Source organism: Cervus canadensis, chromosome 13 (genome assembly GCF_019320065.1).
Source record: "Cervus canadensis isolate Bull #8, Minnesota chromosome 13, ASM1932006v1, whole genome shotgun sequence".
Lineage (NCBI taxonomy): Eukaryota > Metazoa > Chordata > Mammalia > Artiodactyla > Cervidae > Cervus > Cervus canadensis.
Window position 1 is genome coordinate 28017574 of NC_057398.1, and position 26926 is coordinate 28044499.

The 26926-nt window shown below is 39.2% G+C and overlaps 1 protein-coding gene across 1 annotated transcript in view; it reads left to right on the plus strand.

Moving 5' to 3' along the window:
* Window positions 1-4921: 4921 nt before the first annotated feature.
* SPEN (spen family transcriptional repressor) overlaps window positions 4922-26926 on the plus strand; it is an 88506-nt gene continuing 66501 nt past the window's right edge. Inside the window, exon 1 of the mRNA XM_043485892.1 lies at window positions 4922-5246. Within this exon, the coding sequence (XP_043341827.1) occupies window positions 5164-5246 (83 nt within the window). The 5' untranslated portion in view covers window positions 4922-5163. The remainder of the gene's footprint in view (window positions 5247-26926) is intronic.

Here is a 26926-nt window from a genome sequence, read left to right on the forward strand (position 1 = left end):
ATAATGTAGTAGTTTTGTCTGTTTTATTTTCTACTGTTCTGGGGGAAAAAAAACTGATTTTAATACTAGGAGGTTGCTTGTATTGTCAGGTTCTCATGTGTCTTATGTGCTTTTAATGTCACCTTTCTGAATTATCTTTCCTATTCATGGGAAAATTCACTTCACCATCCATTTATCATAGATGAAAGAAGAGATCACATCCCACTTTTTGATCTTTTTCAGTGACCATAAATTATTAACTGTTAAAACATAACAAAACATTTTAGAACTAGTTAGTATATTTTCATTTTATGCCTTTAGGAACAGTGCTTATATTTTAAGTATGTTTTCTCATGAAACAGTTCATAGTGTGGAACTCGACTGGTAACCAAATTTTTGTTAAACATCTGGTAACTATTCTGTCTCCTATTTAAATGGTGATATTAATTTATCTGCTCTGTTGGCTCCTTAGCATTCAAAGCTTGAGTTTGAGGCTCAGATGCTTTTCCCCATTGGACTTCCATTACACATGACTGAACTCTTTGAGCACATCTAGCATGCTAAGTACAGGCAGTCCACACAGTGAAAATGAGACCTGATTAAAAGCATATCTATTTTAATTCCACTTTGCAAATGGCTCTGCTTTTAATGTCACCTTTCTGAATTATCCTTCATACTCATGGGAAAATTCACTTCACCATTCATATATCATAGATGAAAGAAGAGATCACATCCTACTTTTTGATCTTTTTCAGTGACCATAAATTATTAACTGTTAAATTAAAAAATCAGAGAATAAAGAGTGAGCTGTTTTTCTTTTGAAAACATACAAAAATAAATGCTTATGAAAACAATTCTGCCCTTGTAAATATTTGTAAATAATTCTGCCCAAGGACAGAAACAAAGAAAAGTTTTCCCAGTGTTCCCTGATACGTTGTCAAAAAACATGAAAAGCACTGAGAAAACCCATTTGATTTTTAGGGCTGTGCAAAGGGCATGTACTTACCAGTTTTGTTATTAAGAGTTTTGCAATAGAAAAAGTCAGCAAAAGAGTGCAAGGAACTTCATAGTTGATATGCAGCCATACATGCTGATTTTACTATAACACCTGGCTCTAATCCTGAAAAGCTATAAATTGATCATGGTATGTTTTTTAACTTCACCTGATGCTTACTTCTGATATTAATATGGAATTACCAGTCAACTTAATAGTATTCATGATATTTTTAGGCTGTGTTACTTTAAAATACTTTTACATGTATTATCTTCCTTGATACTTCTAGCAACCTTACTAGATAAAGAAGAGATACTTTTATCCTCATTTTGCAGATAAGGATATTCAGACTTTAAGGAATTTAACTGACTTTACTAGGCCATATAGTCAGTGACAAAAATGGAACTGGAATTTTTGACTCAACGCAGGGGTACTTCCATTATGCTATAATGTCTGTCATTCATACCATCAGTGTTTTTCAGTATCCTTCAAAATTCAAGGTCAAGTAGTGTTATGCTGAAGAATCAGTAAGGAGCATGGACATTACTTTTAACCAGTGCATGTTAACTTTTGTAGAAATGGATAGAATTCCCACCTGATTGCTCATTGGAACTCAGCATCTATAATGTGATCTACTTTTCTGTCAAATGAATTTGCCTAACTGAAGTCAGAATAATATTTTTAGGGGCATCACAGGAACATACTAAAAATTTGAACAGAAATAAAATTTGTTTTACTCATTAAATAATCTGCATGTCTATTTAGGCTGATGTATTGAGATTTTAATAGGCTGAGAATTCTTTTTGAGAAGTGTATATCAGATTTTTAAAAACCCAAGAAGCTAAAATGAATACCTTGCTTGCTACTTTTGGTGCCTATAATTCTGAAAACAAGTATGAAAATAACACTTCAAGAGAATCTGAGTATGAAGTGCTATCAAGTAATGTTTAATGGGATTTTGCTAGCCCAAATATGTTAATATATGTGTGTGTGTGTGTATACATACATATATATATACATACATACATATATATATACATACATATATATACACACATACATACATATATATATATATATATATATAGTGCCTCCTGTCTTGTGTAATCTTGGTTCCCTGATCAGGGATTGAACCTGGACCCTGGGCAGTGAAAGCGCTGAGTCCTAACTGCTGGACAGCCAGGGAATTCTCTAGCCTTTATATTGGTAAACAGAGACTGTTTCTCAGTTGTTTGATAAATCTTTGGCAAACTGGGAAATGATATTAACTTCATTTGGCATTTGCTAATCATCTTGATACCCTGTGATCTCTAAACGTCTTTGGGAGAACTTTAACTCAACTTTGCTTAACAATTTGTATGTTAGTAATTATCCACTCCACAATTTCTCTTCTGCTACCCCCCAAAAGGTGGGAGGCTTGGAAGTATTTGCAAACAACTTTGCAACTTCAAATTAAATTTTGTGTAAAATTACATATCTACTCTGCTTTTTACATGGAGAAACAGCACAGCTCTAACAAGATCTTTAGGAAAATCTAAGAGAACTACGTTAAAAAAATTTAGTTGGCAAACTTGTTGCTTTCAATTTTCATTTAATGTCTCCCTATTCTTGTGCCATGGGGAAATTATAAATACTTCTTAATTGATTCTTATTTTGTTTTAGCTTATCCTTTTATTATTCTGTGGGAGTTATAGATGGATACAAAATACCACATTTAATAATGACTCTAGCCTCTCTTCTAATGATTTTGCTCTAAAAGCCACCCCCCCCCCCCACTTTTCCAGCCCTTGAATTTTCTTCAGCATGATTTTAACTGAAGGCTGTGTTCAAGGTGAGATATGTTCTTTATTTCTCTAATTGCAGGGTGCTGTTTTTTGAACCTTCTTTGTCTGTTGCTCCTTAAAATGAGATTGAGCTGAGCCTCTTCTGTTCTTCCTGTGACACTAAGAAGATGCAGCTATAATTCAGGGCCTCTCAGGTTTTAAATGAGTAATTTACATAATATTTTAAAATGTGTTTCAAATTGTGGCTGCTTATATAGAAATTTATGCTTTGTGGAAAAATGCCAGTCAGTTCAATGCTAACTGCAACCACGTATATAGAACTATGTAGTTCATGAGTGTAGATAACTGTATGCTGGCCTGACACTCATGTGATAATTGTGACAGAGAAATGGCCAAATATAAATGTCTAGTCCTACATCTGAATATAGGTTGATTTGCTTTTACTTTTACTGAGGAATCAATTCCATAATACTTTCAAGAAAAAATATTTCCATGTCATTTAATGACTGATTTGCATGAAGACAAGGTGAACCTCTGGGATGGCATTAAAGGCCTTAACTAAATTACGCATGACTGCCACTATAGGAGCCTGGTGGGCTGCCGTCTATGGGGTCACAGAGTCGGACACAACTGAAGCGACTTAGCAGCAGCAGCAGCAGCAGCAGCCACTATTGTGGTGGTACTTTTTTATGAGTAAGTTGTAAAAATCCAAAAATCATTTCAATGGATAGTAAGGTTATCTCCTGAGGAGGCACATCTTGTTCTGTAATTGTTGTAACTGTTTAAGGGGTTGGGGGGCTTATTTAGCCTTCTAATATCCTAAGAGTGAGGAAGAGAAGATCTCAGTTGAGCAGACCTGCTGAGATCAAGCTTAAGTACAGTATAGACCCTGAACCCAAATACAAGAAAAGTTGATATGACTATCTGACATAACTCTCTGACACATCATTAAGAAGCTTATGTTAAGCTATATGACGAACAAAAAACCTACTTGGAGCTTTACCATCTGTGGAATTAAAGAGACAATTTAACTATGTACAGGTGACCCCAGGTGTTAGTGCCATTAATTATGGTGACCATATGTTCCAATTCAAAGTATCAGTTTGATAAGTTGGCTTGTATTTAAGGAGACAGTGAATGAGATCTAATATTTAAAATCTGGTCTGTAAAGCACTATACCTATGATTGTTTTTCTGTAGATAAAAAACGTAAAAGAAAATTGAGCTGTTGACAGTTCTAAACAATTCAATTTTTCTGGACTCAATACCGTTGCCTTAATTTTGTGGGTTTTCTTCGGGGCTCTGATAACTAAAAAGTTCAACTGTAGGCTTTAAAATTTTTAAGCTCTGAGGTCTGGAAAGGCTGGGGTTCCAATCCCCTCCCTCTGCTTAGATTTTATAGTAAATTTTCTGAGAGGAACACTATCCAGACATGTAACCATCTCACTTCAGTTCTATTCTTGGTATACCATAACGATCAACAAAGAGATCTTGCAAACGGTTTCGCAAGATCTTATATAAAATAAAATTGCTTAATGTTACAAGCTAATGATTCTTGGGAGGGATGGGTTTCTGCAGCCGTCATAGCTTAGATGGGCGGTGAGAAAGGCGGCCTTGTTCTGACACTTTCCCAAGCAGGCGCGGCTCCAAGTGCCCGGAAACGGCCAGAAACTGACCAAAGGTGAGCAGGGGAAGGAGTCCTGACTTCTCCTAGGAGAAGCCTCTTTGACACTCAGCCTTGTCAATACCAACCCCCTTTCTCTTTTCTTCCCCCAGGCCAGCGCCTGGGACCCCTGCTCGAGGCGCTGGAGGCGGTACCTTCTGCACTTGCTGTGCCGGGAGCCTGAAAGAGCGCTTGACCTGACAGTATGCTGCGCGCCTGCGCACTGGGACGGAGCGCGTGAGCGTTCCTTCCTGGCCCAGCGTTCTTCCCTACCTCGCGCGCCTGCGCGCCGGCTGGGAGGAACTCGGCGTCTCGGCCTCGGCGGGCGGTCGGGCGAACGAGCGCGCGCCCGCGGTGAGGGAGGCGGGCCGCGCGCGCCGGTGGGAAGCGTCCGGCTGCCACAGCGCCAGCTCCGTCGTAGTCGCTGCCGCCAGGGTCCCGCTCGCCCCTCCTCCCCGCTCCCCCGCCCGCGGCTGCCCGGGCGCATGCGCCTCCGGAGCGCGAGGGTCGGCTTCGGGTGTGTGGTGGCGGCAGAGCGGAGCTGCGAGGCCCGAGAGTCAGAACCTGGGGGAGAGGGATGGTCTCTGCACGGGGGGGAGCCGGAGGAGCCGCCGCCGCTGCCGACGCCACCGCCGCAGCCGCCGCCGCCGCCGCCTCCTCGGCGCCCGCCTCCCGGCGCTGACGGGCTTGTACGAAGCCGGCGAGGGGGAACCCGCACCAGCGGTCGCCAGCACACCGCCCAGCATGGTCCGGGAAACCAGGCACCTCTGGGTGGGCAACTTACCGGAGAATGTGCGGGAAGAGAAGATCATCGAGCATTTCAAACGGTGAGTGACACGAGGCCCGGGGCCGCGCTCTCTCCTCGGGCACCGCTGCCCACTCCGGCCCGTTGCCGGCCCCTCCCCGTGCGCGGAACTGGTGAGGGGACCAGGGCCAGACCCACGGACCGGTGCGGAGGGCGCGCGGCTGCCTGGCCGCCTCTCTGTCCGCGTCGCGGCGTTGGGCCTCGGCGGAGCCGGCCCGGCTCCCACCCTCTCCTTCCCAATAAGGAGGCGGCTGTCGCTCGGTCTCAGCGAAGCCGGCGCCGGGAGGGTGCTCTCGGGCTGGCCAGCCAACGGTGGGGTCGCGTCCTTGCGCGCCGCTGCCCCGGTTCGGTGCGGCTGTCCCGGCCAACACGCCCGAACCGAGCCGTCTCTCGGCCGGGACCCGAACCCCTACCCCGCCCCGACAACCCCCGGCCCGGCCAACTCCCGAGCCCCGCAGCAACTCCCGCTCCTCGCCCTGCGGACACGTGGATATGTCTGACCTAGAGAGGGTTTTGTGCGAAAGGAAAGCTTATACAAACGGAAAAGTCTTGGTAGGTGACACGGGGGCATCTCGGAACTGGAAAGACACTACTGGATTCTGGGGACCTCTCAAGGAAGGCTCACAGACCTAGAAACTAAATGGACGCAAATGTTTTAGATTCTCCCCACCTTGTTTTTGTGGGGTTGGGCGGCGGATGGTGTCCGAGAATAAGCTGGTGTGTCTGTTTCGGCTCTTTCGTCTTCCTGCCTTCAGCGCCCTGGGGTCCCTGGATGGGGAGGACGGTGGGGACCGAGCGCTCGCAGAGGAGGAGCCGCCTCCTGCAGCAGAGTCGCCGGCGCTCCGTCCTCGGGGTCTGAACACTGGGCAGCCTTCTTTATAAGGGTGCTCCTCTCCCACCCAGAATTCCTACATCAGCGGTTTAAAAATGTAAGCCTTAAAAAATATATATATATATACATATATATATATATATATATATATATATATATATAAATGTAAGCCTTTTCAGGTTAAATGTGGCTCTTCTAGAAAGCTTTTTCCCAGGGTGTATTTTTTGTTCAGGGTTAGTAGGGGTAGTAAAGGGTAAATGTTCTTGATACATTTTAGTTACTTACTAGCGTTCAGCATTTGTTTTTATTTTGTGAAATCACTGTCTGCCATCGCTGATGGAGCCCTCGGTGTGAAATAACCGAAAATGACGCTTTACTGAACAGCGATGTAAATCGAGAGGACCGTGGCAGATACGTGATAGTCCTCGGAAATGACAGTTTCTTCCGATATTCAAGACCTCGGAAGGTTTTAAGTTTGGTTTACTTTTAATTCCTCTTACTATCTAGTGAGTGAAGGAAATTATGGAGCGCCCTTATTAGTGAGTCACCATGGGAAAAATAGGTTGCGTCGCTCGCTCCTGAGCAGCTTGGATCAGGAAATGGAAGCAGCGGCAGCGGAGCTCCGCTCTTTCAAATGGAGGATCATTGATTCTGTTGGTGGTTGCTGTTACTGGGGTATTAAACCTTCACCGCTGGAACGCGCGTCTGCTCGTGTCCGCGTGTGAAAAGGAGCCTGGAATAGTGAGGCCATTCATAACCTACTAAAGCTGTCCTCGGCGAGACTGGGGGAGGCGCGCTTCCAGGGACTCCCGGTGTTTACTACGTTGTGCTGAGAAACCAGGCAGCGGGAAGGCAGGAGCAAAACCTCGCCTGTGTCCCCTGTGACAAAGGGGAGATCTCGGGCTCGTGGGGAAGCAGATGGGAACTCGATCCCTGGCGCTGCTCCACCCCTTACCCCATACAGAGGCCCCGTATCTTCAATGTTTTGGTGGAAAAATCATTTAGGCGCCAGATGATTGGAGTGGAAAAGCCACTTAGATGCGCTTGCTTTTTATCTTCTTGCGGACCTTCTCTATAGGTCTCCGCCTGGGAAATTCGTAGGCACCGACGTGCAAACACGTGCATTGCAGCATTTGCTTTGCCCCTCAGTATTACGTGACCAGAAGTGTCATTTCGGCATTATGCAGATTCTAGAAACAGTGTCTGCCTGTCGCGGGCAGTTTGACTCCTCCGGCGAGATGAGGGGTTCGAGAGGAAAAAGGAAGTCATCCGAGGGAGTCTTGGAAGGTTTTTAAGTAGATGGTGCTGCCGTCCGGCCTGTGTGAATGACTTTCTAAAATGGCGGCCAGGACCCACTTTATGTGGGAATCAGCAGAGCTGATCTCAGTATGCACAGAGGGAGGAGCGGGCGGAGGATGCGAGCTGCCTTGGAAGGCAGAGGTCTGCAGGAACGTTTCTGTGTTAAAGAGGGCTTAGCTGGCACATTGCTCAGGACTGCATTTAAAGCAGTGTGTTACCTATTGCAGAGCAAAAGCAGATGCTATTGATGAAAGCAGATTATCTTAAAATTAAGTAGACTGAGTGTCCCTGACACTCCTTTATATTTTTAAAACGACTTTTGAGAATTTTAAACAAGTTTGCTCAGATCTTTGGATAGACAGTGCATTCTTAGTGGGTTTAGAGAGTATAAAAAGGTTTTCAGAGAAAAATCTTCCCTTTACTCCAACCCTGGGAATTCCAGTTCCCACTCTTCACCCCCTACCCCACCCCCCCGGCCCCCCACCTCCTACTCCCCTAACAGGTAATCTCTATGTCTGCCTTCTTGTTTATCCTTAAACGTGTACAAGAAATATTCTTGCTGATCCAGCTGTGGCGCTAAATGGACTTTGTTTGGAGAAATTCAAGGTCTTTTATCCTTATTGTAGAGAACGTTTTGTAAAATGTGTGATTGCTACAGGGAGGGAAACTAAATGTGAATAATTTAAGTGAAAGGGATAAAACAGTGATTGCACCAGAATGGTAGCTCTGCAAGAAAACTTAATATTCACTTCTGATGTCTTCTAGAAATCGTAATGAGAAAAACCATGCCTATGCCTATACTAAGACTGAGGTTAAAGTACCTACTTTCACTGTTTTCCCTAGCTGATTTCAACTGTTAACTAATAACTGTTTTATGGGATTAAGCAGTGTACACTGGGAATACATTATATAAAATGTTTCAAAATGAATGTTCTTGTAACGGTGATTAGGCTTTGTAGTAAGTGTTTGAATTTTAAAGAATGATTCAAAGAGACAGCTTTGGGAGCAGGATAGTTGAGAAGGATTTTGGGATGGGGGTCGATCAGAGCAAATTATTTTATTTATGTTTTGATCAGTGTTCGGTAGAAAATAGATTGAAGGAAGCTTGCTGATTTGGCTTTTTTCTCTGTGCTAAAGAAAGACCAAACCTTTAGAATGTAATCAGAACATTTTCAAAATTTGGCTTTACCTTCTTGCAATAAGAATAATATAATGTGCTCATTATTTTAACAGCATTCAATGTACTGATTGAAAAGAATTAAATGAGTATTTCTGAATCAAATTTTATTTAACAAAGATCCATTGCAGAGACTGAATTTGCACAATAGAGAAAGTCCTTTCCTTTGTATGGTGTGTTAGCTGGATTGAAGGGGGATGGGAGGAGTTACACAACAATTGGTTGCTGTCTTAGTTGTTAGAGGGAGAGGTGTGTGTGCTGAGGCAACTCCCTGAATTAGAATGAGCCAATGAAGAAAACCCTTCAGAAGAAAAAAATTTTTCTGTATTTTATTTTCAGATTTGAAGTAAATCACATATTCAGGTTCTTCCTATCCATTCTCAGTTCTAAAGAATAGGTTGAAGATCTTAGAGAGGTTGAGCAAGGTAGTACATATAAAATTTTTGTCAAAGAATGAAACTCAGTTTTAGCTGGTATATATGTTACATTACATGAATTTGGATAGCTTTACTTCTGGGACACAATAATAAAGTATTGTGGTAGAGTTTCCTTATCCTCACATACTGTATGACTAGGGATATTTTTAGACTTAAGCAAATTTGACTCACCCTAGCCTGCATCACTGCTTTATGGTTTATTCTTTTAGGCTAAGCTGGTTTCTATGAAGAAACACCTCTGTTTATGAATGTTATAATTTTTAATACCTATTTTCATGATAGGCTTTTGCACATTAAAACAGTGAAATAAAATACTTTTATACTCATCTTGAAAAACAGCATTAAAAATTAACACAGAATGCTTGAAATGTATTTTATTTCTGGAGTTAGAAATGCCCCTGGCAGATTGGAGGAGAACAGAGGGCTCAGTGCCAGGAAGAAAGAAGGTGTTTGACTTGTGTAGAGGGCACCTTTTTCCAACTATCTTTCTTGTAGACTGATTGCTCAGGCGTTGTATTGTTTGGTATGCTTATGAAGAGATTTCAGCCTTGATTTCGGAGACATTTTTAATCTTGTGAGCTCTAATGCTTGGGAAAGATGCACAGATGTTACAGGAATAGTGGTAATTTGAAATTTCTTCCAAATAGTCTTCCAAATCTAATTTTCCCCTTAGTTTCCAATTTTGCTCAAATTTTTTTAAAAATTGAATTTTTTTGTGAAAACTAGCATATTCCGTTTGGGGACTATGTGGTTTTTTTTTTCTGCTTTTACTTTTAAGTGTCCCTAGTGTTTGAGCTGTATTAAACTAGTCCACAGTATGTAGAGTAAACATTGCAGTCTGAAAATACCTTGAGTGAATATAATCATTAAAATTGTGCTCCCAAGTGTCATTATTGGATGCTTTGAAATAAATTGTTGTTCATCAACTTTAACAGACATATATTAGTCTGTTGAACAAGGAGACTAACTAAAGTAACACTTTTCTATATTAAAAACACTTTACTATTTGTTTTAATTTTTTCTTTATTATATGCCTTCTATCTACTCATATTTGGAGTGAAAATAGCATGCTCTGTTGTGGAAATCAATTAGGATGTTTAATAAACTTATTAGAAATTATATAATTTTGGTTTTTAGTATGTGGAAGTATGCTTTGCAGTGAGGTGTTCTTGGTGTAATGTTAAAATATTGAGATAGTCACATTTTTTCCCCTTACATGTGTCTCTGTCTGCCAAGTTGAAAATTTTAAACATCTTAAAAAAACCCACAGTGGTATGTCTCTATAAAACCCTAACTTAAATTTAGTGAATTCTTGGATTTAATTACTTAGGATTTCATTTTGATTACAGGATGAATTGAAATCTAGCATGTTTAAAGATTTTTATTATATGAGAACTGCTCCATTTCTTACAGTTAAGGAATATTTGTGGAAAATTCAAATGTAAAACCCTTATTATTACTTGTATTTTATACTTCGTGCTAGATTTTTGGTCCAGCATTAAACTTCGGGAGTATGTGTATATCTTTGTATCTTTGTATTAGATGCTGAGTTTCGGTTACATTGACAAATGAAATGAAGATTTTTCTGGTTATATCTTGTATTGACTTTGTTACAGTCTTAATCATGTTTATGCACAGTATATGTACTCTTACATATAATACATTTATAGTTTCTTTGGGCTATCCTGGTGGTTCAGGTGGTAAAGAATCTGCCTGCAATGCAGGAGACATGGGTTCGATCACGGGATTGGGAAGATCCCCTGGAGAAGGGAATGGCTACCCTCTCCAGTATTCGTGCCTGGAGAATTCCATAGACACAGGAGCCTGGTGGGCTATAGTCTATGGGGTTGCAAAGAGTTGGACAGGAGTGAGAGACTAACATAGTTTCTTTGATTCTTAAAGTAGACTCAGTGATTTTTTTTTTAACTTTCACCCAATCATTTTATTCCTTTTATTTAAAAACTAAAATATTTATACTCTGCTTAAAAACATTTTGTATTTTACATTTGACATATAGCGATTTGCATCTTTTGTAAGTCAGTAAATTGGTAGGTATGAATTTTTTTCAGGTATTACTTTTTTTTAAAGAATAATAGAGCCCACTGAAGAAGTTGTTTGTCAGCTTTTTTTTTTTTTTTAAAGATTTATTTAATTATTTATTGGCTATGGTGGGTCTTCGTTGCTTCAAGCAGGCTTTCTCTAATTGTGTCTAGTTGTGGCAAGTGGGGACCACTCTTGGCGGTGTGAGGGCTTCTCATTGCAGTGGCTTCTCTTGTTGAGGAGCATAGGCTTCAGCATATGTGGGCTTCAGTAGTTGCAGTGCCTGGGCTTAGTAGTTGTGGCACACAGGCTTAGTTGCTTCCTGGCTTGTAGGATCTTCCCAGACTAGGGATCTAACCAGTGTCCCTTGCGTTGCAAGGCAGATTCTTAACCATTGGACCACCAGGGAAGCCCTTCAACCCTTACTTTTTAAAATTCATGCTTTATGTTGTCTGCATTAAAGGCTCTTTTTCACTCAAGATTTTTAAAATTTTATTAAAAGTTTTTTGGTTTTTTTTGCCGGGGAGCTGCATGTTTTGGCATGTGGGATCTTAGTTCCTCAACCATGGAACCAACCCATGCCCTCTGCAGTGGAAGTGTGGACCCCTAGCCACTGGACTGCCAGGGAATTCCCCACTCAAAATTATTTAAGTTATCTGAGATTAAAAGAAAAAATATTTTAAAAGTTTAGCTCTTTACTATATCAAAAGGATATTAGATTCTTCAATGAAAACTATTGCCATTTGGACCAGAACTTAGGCGGAAGTACTTAAATTTGGCTTGGAAAATACTGTATTTTTATTTTACTAACTTCTTATCAGAATTTAGCATTTCTGTCAACTCTTAACTGTATCGTGGTGTAGTACCAGTATATGAGCAGTACCTGTGATGATCACCAACACCAATCAGATGTATTTTCGTATTTCACATTACAGTTGTTGCAGATATCTCGTTTATGCTCATCACAACTTGAAATGACAATAACTTTTAGACCTGCTAAATATTTCTATTTAATGCATTAATAAGGATGTGTGTACACATACACACACACACACATATATTCTTATATATATATGACGGCTTCCCTGGTGGCTCAGATGGTAAAGAGTCTTCCTGCAGTGTGGGAGACCCAGGTTCAATCCCTGGGTCAAGATCTGTGTCTATGTGTGTGCAGATTACTGCAGACAGCATGAAGCATGAATCTCTCTCTCTCTCTCTCTCTCCACACACACACACACACACACACACACATACACACACACACACACACACACACACACACTGTATAGTCAATCTGTGTTGTGGATATACTTTTATTTTTTATTTTTTTTATTTTTTTGTGGATATACTTTTAAAATTCTTCCTTGGAGCATTTTGAACATACACAAAAAGTAGAAAAGCAGTAAATTGATCCCGTGTACCCATCATTTAGCTCCAGTGACCGTCAGCCATGACCTGTTCTGCTTTATGAGGAAAAAGAAAGCACAGGAAGGGATGGGGAGTAAGGGGGTGGCAGTGATGAGGAAGGCCTCTTTGAAAAGATGACATTTGATTCACAGGGATGAAGACCAATCCATATAACTAGATCCGCTGCCTAACTGTTACTTTTTTTGTTTAAAATTTATTTTGAAATAGTTAAGGAAAAGTACAAAGAATTCCCACATGCCCTTCACACAGATTCCTCAGTTGTTAGCATTTTGCCACATTTCTTCCATTACCTTCTCTTGTTGTCTCCTGGCATATCATCCTTTCACCCTTATATTCTCCAGTGTGTACCTCCCGAAAGCAAAGACACTCCTGCATTTCACCATACAGTGTTCTCAGCCAGGAAATCCACACTGGTATAAGAGTATTACCCAATCCAGAGACCTCATTCAAATGATGCCAGTCATCCCAACAATGTCCCTCTTTCCTTTTTAATCCAGGATCCTAGCCAGTACCATGTATTGCCTTTGGTTGTTGGGTGTCATCCTTCTGTAACAGTTTCTTACTCTTAATTCTCATGTGCCTCATAGTCTGAAAGAACATAGTTCTTTCAGTCTGCGGGCTGACCCTCCACCCAGGTCTGTCCAATATTGCCTCATGACCAGATCAGGTCATGCTTTCTTGGCAGATATACCACAGAAATAATTCTGTGTTTTATCAAAATATGGAAACAATATGGCTCCATCCCACACTGGTGATGTTAACTTTGATCACCTAGTAAAATTAGTGTCTTCACTATTTTATTTGATTAACATTTTATGGGAAGATATCCAATATTTTACTGATAGTCTTTTCCATTATCAGCCCTAAACCTGGTAGCCTTAACATCCTTTGATAACTTTTTTTAATGTTTTCATTTTTGTTTATTTATTTGGCTGTATTGGGCCTTAGTTGTGGCATGTGGAATCTAGTTCCCTGATCAGGGATTGAACCCAGGCTCCCTGCACTGGAAACTAAGAATCTTATCTACTGGACCACCAGGGCAGTCCCCTCATTGTTAACTCTTGACTGTATTATATACTGCTGTGATTGTTGCCACGTGGTAATCTATTACTATGATTACTTCTTCAGTAATTCTGCTGTAGGTGAGAATTTTCCATATATATATTTACACATATATACAAAATATAAATATATATATTGAGAATATATACATATTTGAATAAAGGTGAAAGAGAGTGAAAAAGCTGACTTAAAACTCAGCATTCAAAAAATGAAGATCATAGCACCCAGTCCCATCTCTTCATGGCAAATAGATGGGGAAACAATGGAAACAGTGCAGACTTTGTTTTCTTGGGCTCCAAAATCACTGCAGATGGTGACCGCAGCTTGCTCCTTGGAAGAAAAGCTATGACCAACCTAGACAGCATGTTAAAAAGAAGAGACATTACTTTGCCAACAAAGGTCTGTACAGTCAAAGATATGGTTTTTCTGGTAGTCATGTATGGATGTGAGAGTTGGACCATAACGAAGGCTGAATGCCAAAGAATTGATGCTTTTGAACTGTGGTATTGGAGAAAACTCTTGAGAGTCTCTTGGACTGCAAGGAGATCCAACCAATCAATCGTAAAGGAAATCAATCCTGAATATTCATTAGAAGGACTGATGCTGAAGCTGAAACTCCGATACTTTGGTCACCTGATGTGAAAAGCCGATTCATTAGAAAAGACCCTGACGCTGGGAAAGATTGAAGGCAGGAGGAGAAGAGGATGACAGAGGACAAGATGGTTGGATGGCGTCACCAACTCAATGGACATGAGTTTGAGTAAGCTCCAGGAGATGGTAAAGAACAGGGAAGCCTGGCGTGCTGCAGTCCATGGGATTGTGAAGAGTTGGACACGACTGAGCAACCAAACAACAATAGTATATATTTGGAAATATGTGTGTACATACAGACATACATATATATGATTTCCATTTTTTTCTGTAGGTTTTAATTCAGGGCCTGCTTATTTTGATACCCAAATCATTCTAGATTTGACCAGTGGGAACCCCTTCAAATTGGCTACTGTGCCCTTTTGATATCTCCCCACTATTCCCTTAAACATTTATTTCTGGCAACAACAAAGGCTCATCTTGTATTTTCCCTCCCCCAGTCCTGGAATCAAGCATTTGTCCAAGAAATTCTTGGTTCTTTTCATGAGGGATGGTGTTTAGAAACCAAGATCTGGGTGCAAGTTTACTCATTGGTGCAGAGATACGAGGATGTGTATTGTGTGTGTATATGAATACTGCCTCTTCATTGACTGTGCTAAAGCTTATGACTGTGTAGATCACAAGCTGGGAAATTTTTAAAGAGATGGAAATACCAGGTGATCTTACTTGTCTCCTGAGAAACCTGTTTGTGGGTCAAGAAGCAGCAGTTAGAACCTTACACAGAACAACTGACTGGTTCAAAATTGGGACAGGGGTACGAGAAGGCTGTATATCGTCACCTTGCTTATTTAACTTCTTTGTAGAGTACATCATGCAGAATGGCAGGCTGGATGAATCACAAGCTGGAATCAAGTTTGCAGGGAGAAACGTCAGCAACCTCAGATATGCAGATGATACCACTCTAATGGCAGAAAGTGAAGAGGAACTAAAGAGCCTCTTGATGAAGGTGAAAGAGGAGAGTGAAAAGGCTGGCTTAAAATTCAGCATTCAAGAAACTAAGATCATGGCATCTGGTCCCATCACTTCATGGCAAATAGATGGAGAAAAAGTGGAAGCAGTCACAGATGTTATTTTCTTGGGCTCCAGAATCACTGTGCACAGTGACTACAGCCATGAAATTAAAAGATGCTTGCTCCTTGGAAAGGTATGACAAACCTAGACAAGTCAGTCCTAAAGGAAGTCAGCTCTGAATATTCATTAGAGGGACTGATGCTGACGCTGAAGCTCCAATACTTCGGCCAGCTGATATGAAGAGTCGACTCACTGGAAAAGACTTTGATGCTGGGAAAGATTGAAGGCAAAAGAAGAGGGTGGCAGAGGATGAGATGTCATCACTGACTCAACAGATGTGAATCTGAGCAAGCTCCAGGAGATAGTGAAGGACAGGGAAGCCTGATGTGCTGCAGTCCATGGGGTCACAAAGAGTTGGACACAACTTGGCAACTGAGCACCACCACCACCACCACCAAAATGTATGCATATATATACATTACGTGTACCATTATATCATATATTTAAAGGCTATGTTTGCACATGTTTCAATACATGAGGATTCTTTCTGAACTCCCCATTTCCATGTTTATAAACTGCTTCTCAGACAGTGAGAAACCTGATTGTTGTTATTCTCAATATATTTGCTTATTTACCTAATCATGTTCTCCCAGCCACTCTGCCTCATCTACCTTTGGGCACCTCGTCCCTGCTGCCTCTGTATCAAATCCCTCCCTCTTGGCTTTTCTCTTTGAAAACCAACGCTGTAGGGGAGGTGAAAGGCAAGGAAAGGAAGGTGGAACTGGAAATTACTTGAATGTTTTTGTCTTCAATTTTTTATCTTACAGGAGACAGCTTGTGGATGGATGAATCACCTGCCTCTGGTGCCATTTGTAGGCAGATTTAGAGCAACCTCACTTTTAAACTGTTGGTTTTGGTTCTACTTCTCCACTGACTTTATGACATGAGGTTAATCACAGGATCAATATGAGCTGTATTATATGCTTAGTCATTCAGAAGAGGGAGTGGTAAGAAGCTTGTTTTTTAGGAATAATATTAGGTCCCATCATTGCTCCATGTATTTGGGTGTTAGTCATTCACTTTATGTGATATCTCAGCAAATTTTACCCATGCTCTACTTCCCCCCAAACCTTACTGACCTCAACCTTATTTCTTTTTTGTTTTTACTTAAATTTTTAAAAATTAATTTTAAATGAGTAAATTTTAATTAATCTAATTCTTAATTGAAGTATAACTGACATAACCTTATATTGGTTTCAGATATACAAAATAATAATATGATATTTATATATATTGCAAAATGATTACCATTAGTTAACATTCCTTATCATACATAGTTACAAAAACCATTTTTTTTTTCTCGTGATGAGGGCTTTTAAGATTTACTCTCATAGGAACTTTCACATATGCAGATATAGTATTTTTTTTTTTTAATTTCTACCACTTTATTGCTACCAGCCCATCTCCCTCCATCCTCGTGCACACATGCTCAGTCATGTAACCCCACGGACTGCAGCCCGCCAGGCTCCTCTGTCCATGGACTTTTCCAGGCAAGAATACTGGAGCATCACATATGCAGACACAGTTAAACTGCAGTCACTGTGCTATATGTTATGTCCCTGTGACATTCACTTTATTACTGGAAGTTTATATCTTTTGAGCCCTTTCGTTCCACCCATCTCCGCACTCACCAGGCACTGATCTTTTTTCTGTATCAATAAACTTTTTTTGTTTTAAAGAATTCCCATGTAAATGAGATCAAATGGTATTTGTCTTTCTCTGACTTATTTCATTTAGTATTATGCCCTCAAGTTTTACTCATTTTGCTCTAAATGTCAAGATTTCCCTTTTTATGGCTGAATAGTATTCCATTCTGCGTGTGTGTACATACATACACAGCCCATATGTCACATCTTCTTTATCTATACATCGATCTGAGGATACAGATTGTTTCTGTATCTTGGCTTTTGGTAATAAATTAATATTGCAGTGAACGTGAGGATGCATATATCTTTTCAAATTAGTGTTTTTGTTTTCCTTGGATATATACCCAGAAGTGAAATTGCTGTCATATGGTAATTCTATTTTTAATTTTTCGGTGAATGTCCATACTGCTTTCCATAGTGGTGGCACTCAACTTTCTTTTTCCCCTCCCTCTATGCTACTCTTCGCCCCTGTCCAAAGAGTTGTAAGAACTATATTCCTTTGCACAAGCCCTACAATGTGTATAGTTGGTATTATTTTGAAGTAGCTCCCAGACATCTTATTTAATCCATAAATATTTCAGTGTTTATCTCTAGAAGATATGCACCAATACTGTGGTATATCTGTATTTCAAATACCCAGTCTGACTGGGGCATTTGAATAGGGATATGCCATTGGCTCAATTACAAACTTGAGCCAGTACTCAAGTTTGTAATTGCTTTAAGAATCTTTTTTTTTAAACTCAGGCTCTAAATAAAATACGTAAGATTTATTTTACAATTTTTGTTGAGGTATAATTTGCATACAATAAAATGTACCTGCTTCAAGTGTTGAGTTTGTTGAATTTTGAGTAATGTAGGCATCCTTGTAATCACCACCACTACCACAGTCAAGGTACTACATTTATTTACTTATTGATGGACATTAGACTATTTAAATTTTTTTAATCCATAAGTTTTAATCTCTATTTACAGCTTAATTTGTTGGAAATCAAGTTGACTGTAGAGTTTCTCACGGCGTGTGTTTTGCTGATTACATTTTTGTCCTGTGGTATATATTAACATCACCTTTTGTCCTCTGTATTTCCTATATGTTCAAAAGGGCCTATTTTTGAATATTTGAAAACTGTGTTTCAATATAATTGGTTTCCTTGTAATTCATGCGTTTTATTTTCCTTATGACCCCATGGACTGTAGCCTGCCAGGCTATTCTGTCCATGGAATTTTCCAGGGAAGAATACTGGAGTGGATTGCCATTTCCTTTTCCAGGAGATCTTCCCAGCCCAGGAATCGAACCCAAGTCTCTTGCATTGTCAGGTGGATTCTTTACCACTGAGCCTTTAATTTAATAATATTCTGAGAAAGGGTTTATAGGTTTCACAAGACTGTCAAAGCAGTCCATGGAAAAAAGTTTAAGAAACATTGGTTTAGGCAAACCATTAGGTTAAGAGTAGAATGCTAGCAGTATATTTAAGTACTGATTTTAGCCTTGACCTAAAAAGGTTGAGGTTAAAAAGTTAATCACTGAAAAACTTTGACTTGAAAATGAAATAAAGTAGTGTCCTTTGAATAGCTCGATTCTTTCCCTCTTTTTCCTCATTGTAAACTTAGATTAGAACTGCTCTTTTTCTTGTGGGAATTTTTTTTTGTTTTTTTCATCCTCCTCCCTCCCCCATTTATCCTAAAAATCATGGAATCTTTAGGTTTTTAAGATTGTTCCTTTTAGTCAGCTTTAATTCTTTTAATGACATGAATTTCAAGCACATCCAGTGTTAGAATTAAATGCCATATTAGATATTGATTTCTGCAATATAGATGGATCTAGCCTTAAAGAAAACAAGATTTGTAAAAATCTCAATTTATGGAGTGTCTTTAATTCAGTTAGTATGTGATATTGTATATAAAATAAGACAGGGAATTCCCTGGCTAGACGGACCTTTGTTGGCAAAGTAATATCTCTGCTTTTTAATATGCTGTCTAGGTTGGTCATAACTTTTCTTCCAAGGAGCAAGAGTCTTTTAATTTCATGGCTGCAGTTACCATCTGCAGTGATTTTGGAGCCCCCCAAAATAAAGTCTGTCACTGTTTCCACTGTTTCTCTATCTATTTGCCATGAAGTGATGGGACCAGATGCCATGATCTTAGTTTCCTGAATGTTGAGTTTTAAGCCAACTTTTCCACTCTCCTCTTTTACTTTCAAAAGGTTCTTTATTTCTTCTTCACTTTCTGCCATAAGGGTGGTGTCATCTGCATATCTGAGGTTATTGATATTTCTCCCAGCAGTTTTGATTTCAGCTTGTGCTTCATCCAGCCCAGTGTTTCTCATGATGTACTCTGCATATAATTTAAATAAGCAGGGTGACAGTATATAGCCTTGACGTACTCCTTGCCCGATTTGGAACCAGTCTGTTGTTCCATGTCCAGTTCTGACTGTTGCTTCCTGACCTGCATACAGATTTCTCAAGAGGCAGGTCAGGTGGTCTGGTATTCCCATCTCTTTCAGAATTTTTCAGAGTTTGTTGTGGTCCACATAGTCAAAGGCTTAGGCGTAGTCAATAAAGCAGAAGTAGATGTTTTTCCGGAACTCTCTTGCTTTTTTGATGATTGAGCGGATGTTGGTAATTTGATCTCTGGTTCCTCTGCTTTTCCTAAATCCAGCTTGAACATCTGGAAGTTCATGGTTCACGTACTGTTTAAGCATGGCTTGGAGAACTTTGAGCATTACTTTACTAGTGTGTGAGATGAGTGCAATTGTGCGGTAGTTTGAGCATTCTTTGGCATTGCCTTTCTTTGGGATTGAAATGATAACTGACGTTTTCCAGTCCTGTGGCCACTGCTGAGTTTTCCAGATTTGCTGCCGTATTTCCAAATTTGCTGGCAAATTTACGGGCATGATCTCTATGGGGCCTATGAAAATCTGTACATGTAACTGTCTCGTGTAAATACTCACTGTGTCAACTTTTGATATAAATAGTGTTTTGGTTGATAACTGAAAACTTAAAGTGAGAGATGAATGAGTATAATATTAAAAGCTTTTGCAATCCAAAGGAAAAGAAAATCTGGTTCTGCCTGTCATTCTTCATAATGCATAAGAGTCACTGGAATGCTGTGAAAATTTTAAAAAAGTATATATTAATGATTAGTTGGATAATAAAAGAGCTTACTATCTCTAAATACTGTGTATCCATCATGCAAAACATAGGCATATCAGTTCTTTTCAAGTGAATCATTCTGCTAAATATCTACGCTTATTAATCGAAAATAGCCTTTCTTAGGTCCAAATTTAAGTGGTCTTTGTGAAGTTTCAAATAGTTTTAAATTATATTGCAGTTAATTTTTAAAAATGGTGTATGTGCCTTGTTATACTCTTAATTTTTCTTGTCACTTATAGTGCCCCATTGTATTTTATTTTTTAATGAACTAGCCCTTTCCACGGTGGTTTTTGACACAGATTATTCCTTTTCAGCATAAGTTTGCTTTGCCAGTGTAAAAGTAGATGTATAAAAGGAACTTGCATCACAGCTTGGGGTCTCACAGGGTTGTGACATTTGATTTCCTTTGTGTTGATCTTATTGGAAATTTGATTGTAAAACATTTTTGCTTATAAGAAAAAGCTTTTTAGTTCTAAAGATGATAATCAGACTAAAGTGTTGACGGAAGAAGTTTGCATATTAATAGTTTCAGGAATGATTGGATGGAGACTGGTGACTTAATAATTTAATGGATTTAATTTTGTGCAAAGTTTTTTTTTAATTGGGAAGTAATTTAATTGGGAAGCATGATTATTTAAAAGTTGGAATTAAGTAGAAAAATCCAAAGGCCTTTTAAGATTAGAGTGGTACATTTCTTTAATCTGGAAATACAGGTAGTCTTTATTTACAAAAATGCAATGGTGGATAAAAAGAATATGAAATTTGTGTATATTATAAAAAGATCACATTTCTGTCTTGATTTTATTCTAAGCAACCAAATATTATGAAATTAGGATAGAAATGTAATCAAGTGAAATATTAGAAGGAATTTATAAATTTCTCAGAGCCTTTTTAACCTGTTATTTTGTTACTACTACGAAGTAAGCCATAGATTAGAAGTTAATTTCCTTTTCAGTGACTGTACTGTAATAGTCCTATTAAACTAGGTAGGAAGCACATTTTCAAAGAGACCTTTGCGTTTATACCCCTTCCTTCCTTTCTTCCTTCTCTACCCTCCTTCCCTGGAGTCTTCGTTGCTGCCTGTGGGCTTTCTCTAGTTGCCTTGAGCTGGCGTGGGGGGTGGGGGGCAGGCTACTCTTCGTTTTTTTCTTTGGTGCGCGGGCTTCTCCCTGCAGTGGCTTCTCTGGTTGCAAGCACAGGCTCCAGGCACCCGACCTATGGGCTCCAGGGCTCAGGCTTCAGATGTGGTGCACTGGCTTAGTTGCCCTGAGACATGTGGGATCCTCCTGGACCAGGGATTGAACCCATGTCCCTTGCATTAGTAGGCAGATTCCTATCCACTGTACTACCAGGAAAGTCTAAGTGAGTATTTTTGATTTCCAGTATTATGTTAGGAAAGGAAATTCTGACTTATGCTACAACGTGGATTAACCTTGAAGACATTATGCTAGGTGAAATAAGTCACAAAAGAACAAACACTGTATGTGTCTACTTACATTAACTACCTGGAGCAGTCAAATTCATAGAGACAAAGTGGAATGATGGTTCCTTTTTTTTTTTTTAATTGTTATAAGCAGTACTGCTTATTAAGGAATCTTGTACACTGAGACACGTGCAATTATATATGAATGAAAAATTCCTGTGAATGCAATTTCTGGGGATGTGTACTTAGTTCTAAATTTCTCCTTTCATTTATTTTTGACTGTGTCACAGGGCACGCGGAATCTTAGTTCACTGACCAGGGATCAAATCTGCACCCCCTGTGTTAGAAGCACGGAGTCCTAACCACTGGATGCCAGAGTGTCCCATTAATAAAGACACCATCAGATTGTCTTCCTTAGATGTTTATCTAACTTATACTCCTGCAGACTAAGAAAGTTATTTTCTTAGACTTTCACTATTATCTAGATATTAATATTTAGATTTTTGTGTTACATGGTACACTTTGGATTTTTGAAATTTTGAGTGAGATTGTTAAAGAATTTCCTATTTAGGTATTTTGCCAAGTTTTTTGGAGGGGAGCTTCTGTCTCCTTTGATTTGCAGAAGTTTGTATATTTAGGAAATCACTTATTTCTCATTTGCAGGTATTTTTCCCCATTTGTCTTTTGACTGCATTTTGCAATTTAGGAGCTATAATTTTTACATGGTTTAATTTATATGGTCTTTTCCTTTATGACATAGGTATTTTATCTCAAGTATTTTTATCTCATGCTGAGTCTGTAGAAGACTGTACAACAAACTATTAATTATTTATTTTTGGCAGAGAGAAAACACAAATCAGTAAGCTGTTACAAATCATTCTCCATCCCCTTCTTTTTCCACCACTCCCCCATTCCTTCAAATAGAGCAACATTTTAGAATATTAGCTTTTCCTAAAAATGAGGCTGGGAGCCTGTGGTTGACTCCTCTCTGCTGGCTATAGGGATTCTGAGTCTGTTTTTGCCATCTTTAGTTATTATTTGTACAGTTCTTACTCCAAAGATAGAGTGTGATTACAGGGGAATATGTTAATTTTTTAAGAATAGCTTATAGATATGTTTTATACATTTATACTGAAAGAATTCGGTATTGCTGTGAAATGAAGATAGGTTTTGCTTGTCATCTAATGGGTTTCTTATCTTCCCAGGCAGGCATGTCTGAAATAGAAAATGTCTTTAATGTGTGCCCATTTACAGGAAACATGGCATTCAGTTGATTTATTGAATAGGCCACAAAGTTCGTTCGGGTATTCTGAAAACCCCGAATGAACAAAAACTTTTGGCCAACCCAGTATATTGAGGGTAACGTAGATGCTTGTGACTAAAGGAGACATAAATTCTGGTGTATTAAAAGACAGTGACGGGGCTTCCCTGGGAGTCCAGTGGTTAAGAATCCACCTTGCAATGCAGGGGATGCCGGTTTGATCCTTGGTTGTAGAATATCCCACATGCCCCGGGGTAACTGAGTCCATGAGCCACAACTACCGAGTCCATAGGCAGTAACTACTGAAGCCTGTGCACTTTAGAGCCTGTGCTCCGCAACAGCAGAAGCCACCTGCAACTAGAGAAAGCCTGTGCGTAGCAGTGTAGATTCCTCACAGCCAAACATACGTACATACATACATACATACATACATACACACACACGTAAATAGTAAAGAAAAGGCAGTGACAGGTACTATTTTGTGTCTTTTTCTTTTAATAGCAGTTTTAATGAGATATAATTCATATGGCATAAAATTCTTCCCCGGAAAGTTTACAGTTCAGTTGTTTTTTAGAATAATTGCAGAGTTGTGCAGCCATCACCACTGATATCAGAGTATTTTCATCACTCCAGAATGAAACCTATTAGCAGTGATTGCCCATTCTTTCTTCTCCCCAACTTTTGGCATCCACTAATCTTTTTTCTACTTCTGTGTGTTTTCCTATTTTGGACCTTTCACATATGAAATCATACAATATGTGATCGGCTTCTTTTACTTAGTATAATATCTTCGAGATTCATCCATTGTTGTAGCATGTATTAGAACTTCATTCCTTTTTATTCCCGAATGACATTCCATTGAATGGACATACCACATTTTAAAAACTCCACTTAGCAATTGAACTTTTTTTTTTTGGCTATTATGATAATGATATTGTGACATTTCTGTGTTTTTATGTGGACATACATTTTCAGTTCATATCAAGGGAAGAATTGCTGAATTATACGGTTCTAAGTTGAACATTTTCAGGAACTTCCAAATTGATTGCCAAAGTGACTATACCATTTTGCAGTTTCACCAGCAATGCCTCAGGGTTTAGAAGTCTTTGGAAAATCTTAGAAATCTTCTTATCCTAATCACTTGTTATTATCTGTCATTTTTATTTTCGCCATTGTATTGAGTGTGAAGTGCTATCTCACTGTGGTTTTGGTTCTTATTTTCCTAAAGTCTAATGTTGTTAAGCAAATTTTTGTGTGTTTATTGGCTGTTTATCTTTTTGGGAGAAATTGTCTATATATCCTTTGCCTATTTTTAAATTGCAATATGTCTTTTTCATTGTTGAGCTATCAGATAAATAATTTGCAAATATTTTCTATTTTCTGCGCTTATATAAATTTTTGATCCTTTGGACAGAGTAAAACTATTAACTTGTAGTTTGTGATTGTCATGCTAACAATTTAAATTTATCTTTGTTGTTCTAGATAATTGTTAAAACAGGTTCTTCCTTTGGTTTTTAACTTATTTAAATTGATAATGAGACATATGACATATTAAAATATCAACATCTTATTTGGTTATGTCCAAATTGCAGGAGTTTTGCAATCTAAATATATGATTCTGAGCTACATACTACATTTAATGTGTTGATGTATGGGGAGTATCAGTAATTGTGAATGATGTTGCTTTAATGTCTACCTCCACTATGTTGAGGACCAGAGATAGCTGTGATTTATTTGAAAAGATTGGGATTGTACACTTAATGGCTAAATAGCTAATTTTATTGCAGTGAAATATATTTTATTGCAGTGAAAGTTTTAAAAAATTTGACCTATGATTATATAGGAAAAATGTGGCCAGCTCCAGTTTAAATGCTGTTAAGAACCCCTGGAGGAGGGCATGGCAACCCACTGCAGTATTCTTGCCTGGAGAATCCCAAGGACAGAGGAGCCTGGCATAGGGTCCATAGGCTTGCACAGTCAGACATGACTGAATCGATTTAGCACACGCACACGTAATGCATTTAAATTTCTAGCGGATTCTGCATTTTGGTATTGAAGTATTTGTAGTCACTGGTATAGGAAATAAAGGTCTAACACAGAGGGGAAACCAGTCTTTTGGTCTAAATATAGGATCAAGTCATTGATTTATAAATTTTGTAATTCCTTCATAAAAATTTTTTACTATAAAAGGTTTTTGTAAGTGTTGATGTTACGGCATTGTTGCAGATAGCTTGGTGGTTGTGATGGATATATTTATAACCCAACTGAGTTTGGAAGAGGAATGATTTTGAATATTTTCATAATGTAAAAAATTGTTTAGATGCAAAGTCGTGTCCGACTCTTTAGCAACCCCATAGACTGAGCCACCAGGAAAGCCCATAAATAGATGTTTAAGGAAGACCAAGTGAAAGTGAAAGTAAAGTTGCTCAGTTGTGTCTGACTCTTTGCTACCCCATGGACTGTAGCCCACCAGGCTCCTCCATCCATGGAATTTTCCAGGCAAGAGTACTGGAGTGGGTTGCCATTTCCTTCTCCAGGGGATCTTCCTGACCCAGGGATCGAACCCGGGTCTCATATCGTAGGCAGATGCTTTTACCGTCTGAGCCACCAGGGAAGCCATCGCAGTAAATGCGGCATTATTTAGGGTTATTTTAAAATTCTCTCTTAAAAATTTTTAAGAACTACAGTGTATGTTGATAAATTTAATATTTTTTGATGGTGAATATTTTTGACCAAACCAATGTAATATTTTTTGATTGTGTATTTGATTACAAGTCCCTTGAAAGTCTATGATTTGATAGATTAGGTTGTACTTCTGATTTTCAAGGAGTTATGAAATGGTCAAAGAGACTGAAAAGTTTGACCGAGAAAGGAGAGTTCGGTCCACACACTTTGCCCATTTCTAGTTGGTTCCCGAAGGAGACGTTGGGTGCCTCTTGGCTTGGCAGGTCGGTATAAACCCCTGACAGGTTTCTGCCATAAGCCGTATGAGGTTGCTGCGGAAGAGCAGGGCTCCTCACTTGCTTCACGCAGGGCATTTCATTCATTCATGCAACCACACTGTAGAGTTAGTAAAGTACAGCGGAAAACATGTTCGTTAGGAGAACAAAGAACTAGAGCTCCAAGCATCCTTACCTTGTCCTGAAGTATCCTGGACAAGCCCCCAAGATGAAAGGTTGTTTCTGAATCACAAAGAGACGCTGGGCTTCTCTTGGCCTCCGGAGGAGAAGAATTCAATCCGGGGCCAGAGTCGAGGCTGGGTCGCTCAGAGCTTTTGTGCAGCAAAGTTTTATTAAAGTATAAAGGAGATAGAGAAAGCTTCTGACAGACATCAGAAGGGGGTAAAAAGAGTACCCCTGATTGTGTTTTTGGAAAACACACCTTTTAGATTTTATATACTGCAACTGATAGCAATCAAATATGATTTCTCAAGTTTATGTTCTCATTTTTAAAAAGTTTAGGTTCTCTTGATTCTTTAAAAGCTACAAGTGAATTGACTTATTACTACAAGCAGTGACTATGTAACTTAAAAAAATTTTGTGCATATTACTGGAGACTCTTCAATTGATTCTCTGAAAACCTATAGCTAAGGCTTGATGTTGTTTTTTATTTTTTGATGTTGTTTTTTAAAAAAGGAAATATTATCTAATTGTGATTTTATTATTTTTGTTCTTTTTTCTTTTTTAATTAGTAAATGTCAGGTAAATGTTTCATCTTGAACACTTGAGGACTACTTGAGTACTGTAGGAAATGTGTTGTTTTGAAAAGAGTAGACAAAACCAGGACATCACATTTACATTTTGTTTTTGTTGTTCAGTTGCTAAGTTGTGTCTGACTTTTTACAATCCCATGGACTACAGCATGCCAGGCTTCCCTGTCCTTCACTATATTCTGAAGTTTGTTCAAACTCATATCTATTGAGTCAGTGATGCCATTCAACCATCTCACCTGTCACCCCTTTCTCCTCCTGCCCTCAATCTTTCCCAGCATCAGGGTCTTTTCCAGTGAGTCAGCACTGCATCAGGTGGCCAAAGTATTCAAGCTTCAGCATCAGTTCTTCCAGTGAATATCCAGGGTTGATTTCCTTTGAATTGACTGGTTTGATCTCCTTGCTATCCAAGGAACTCTCATGAGTCTTCTCCAGCACCACAGTTCAAAAGCATCAATTCTTTGGTGCTTAGCTTTCTTTATGGTCCATCTGTCACATCTGTACATGCTGAGTTTGT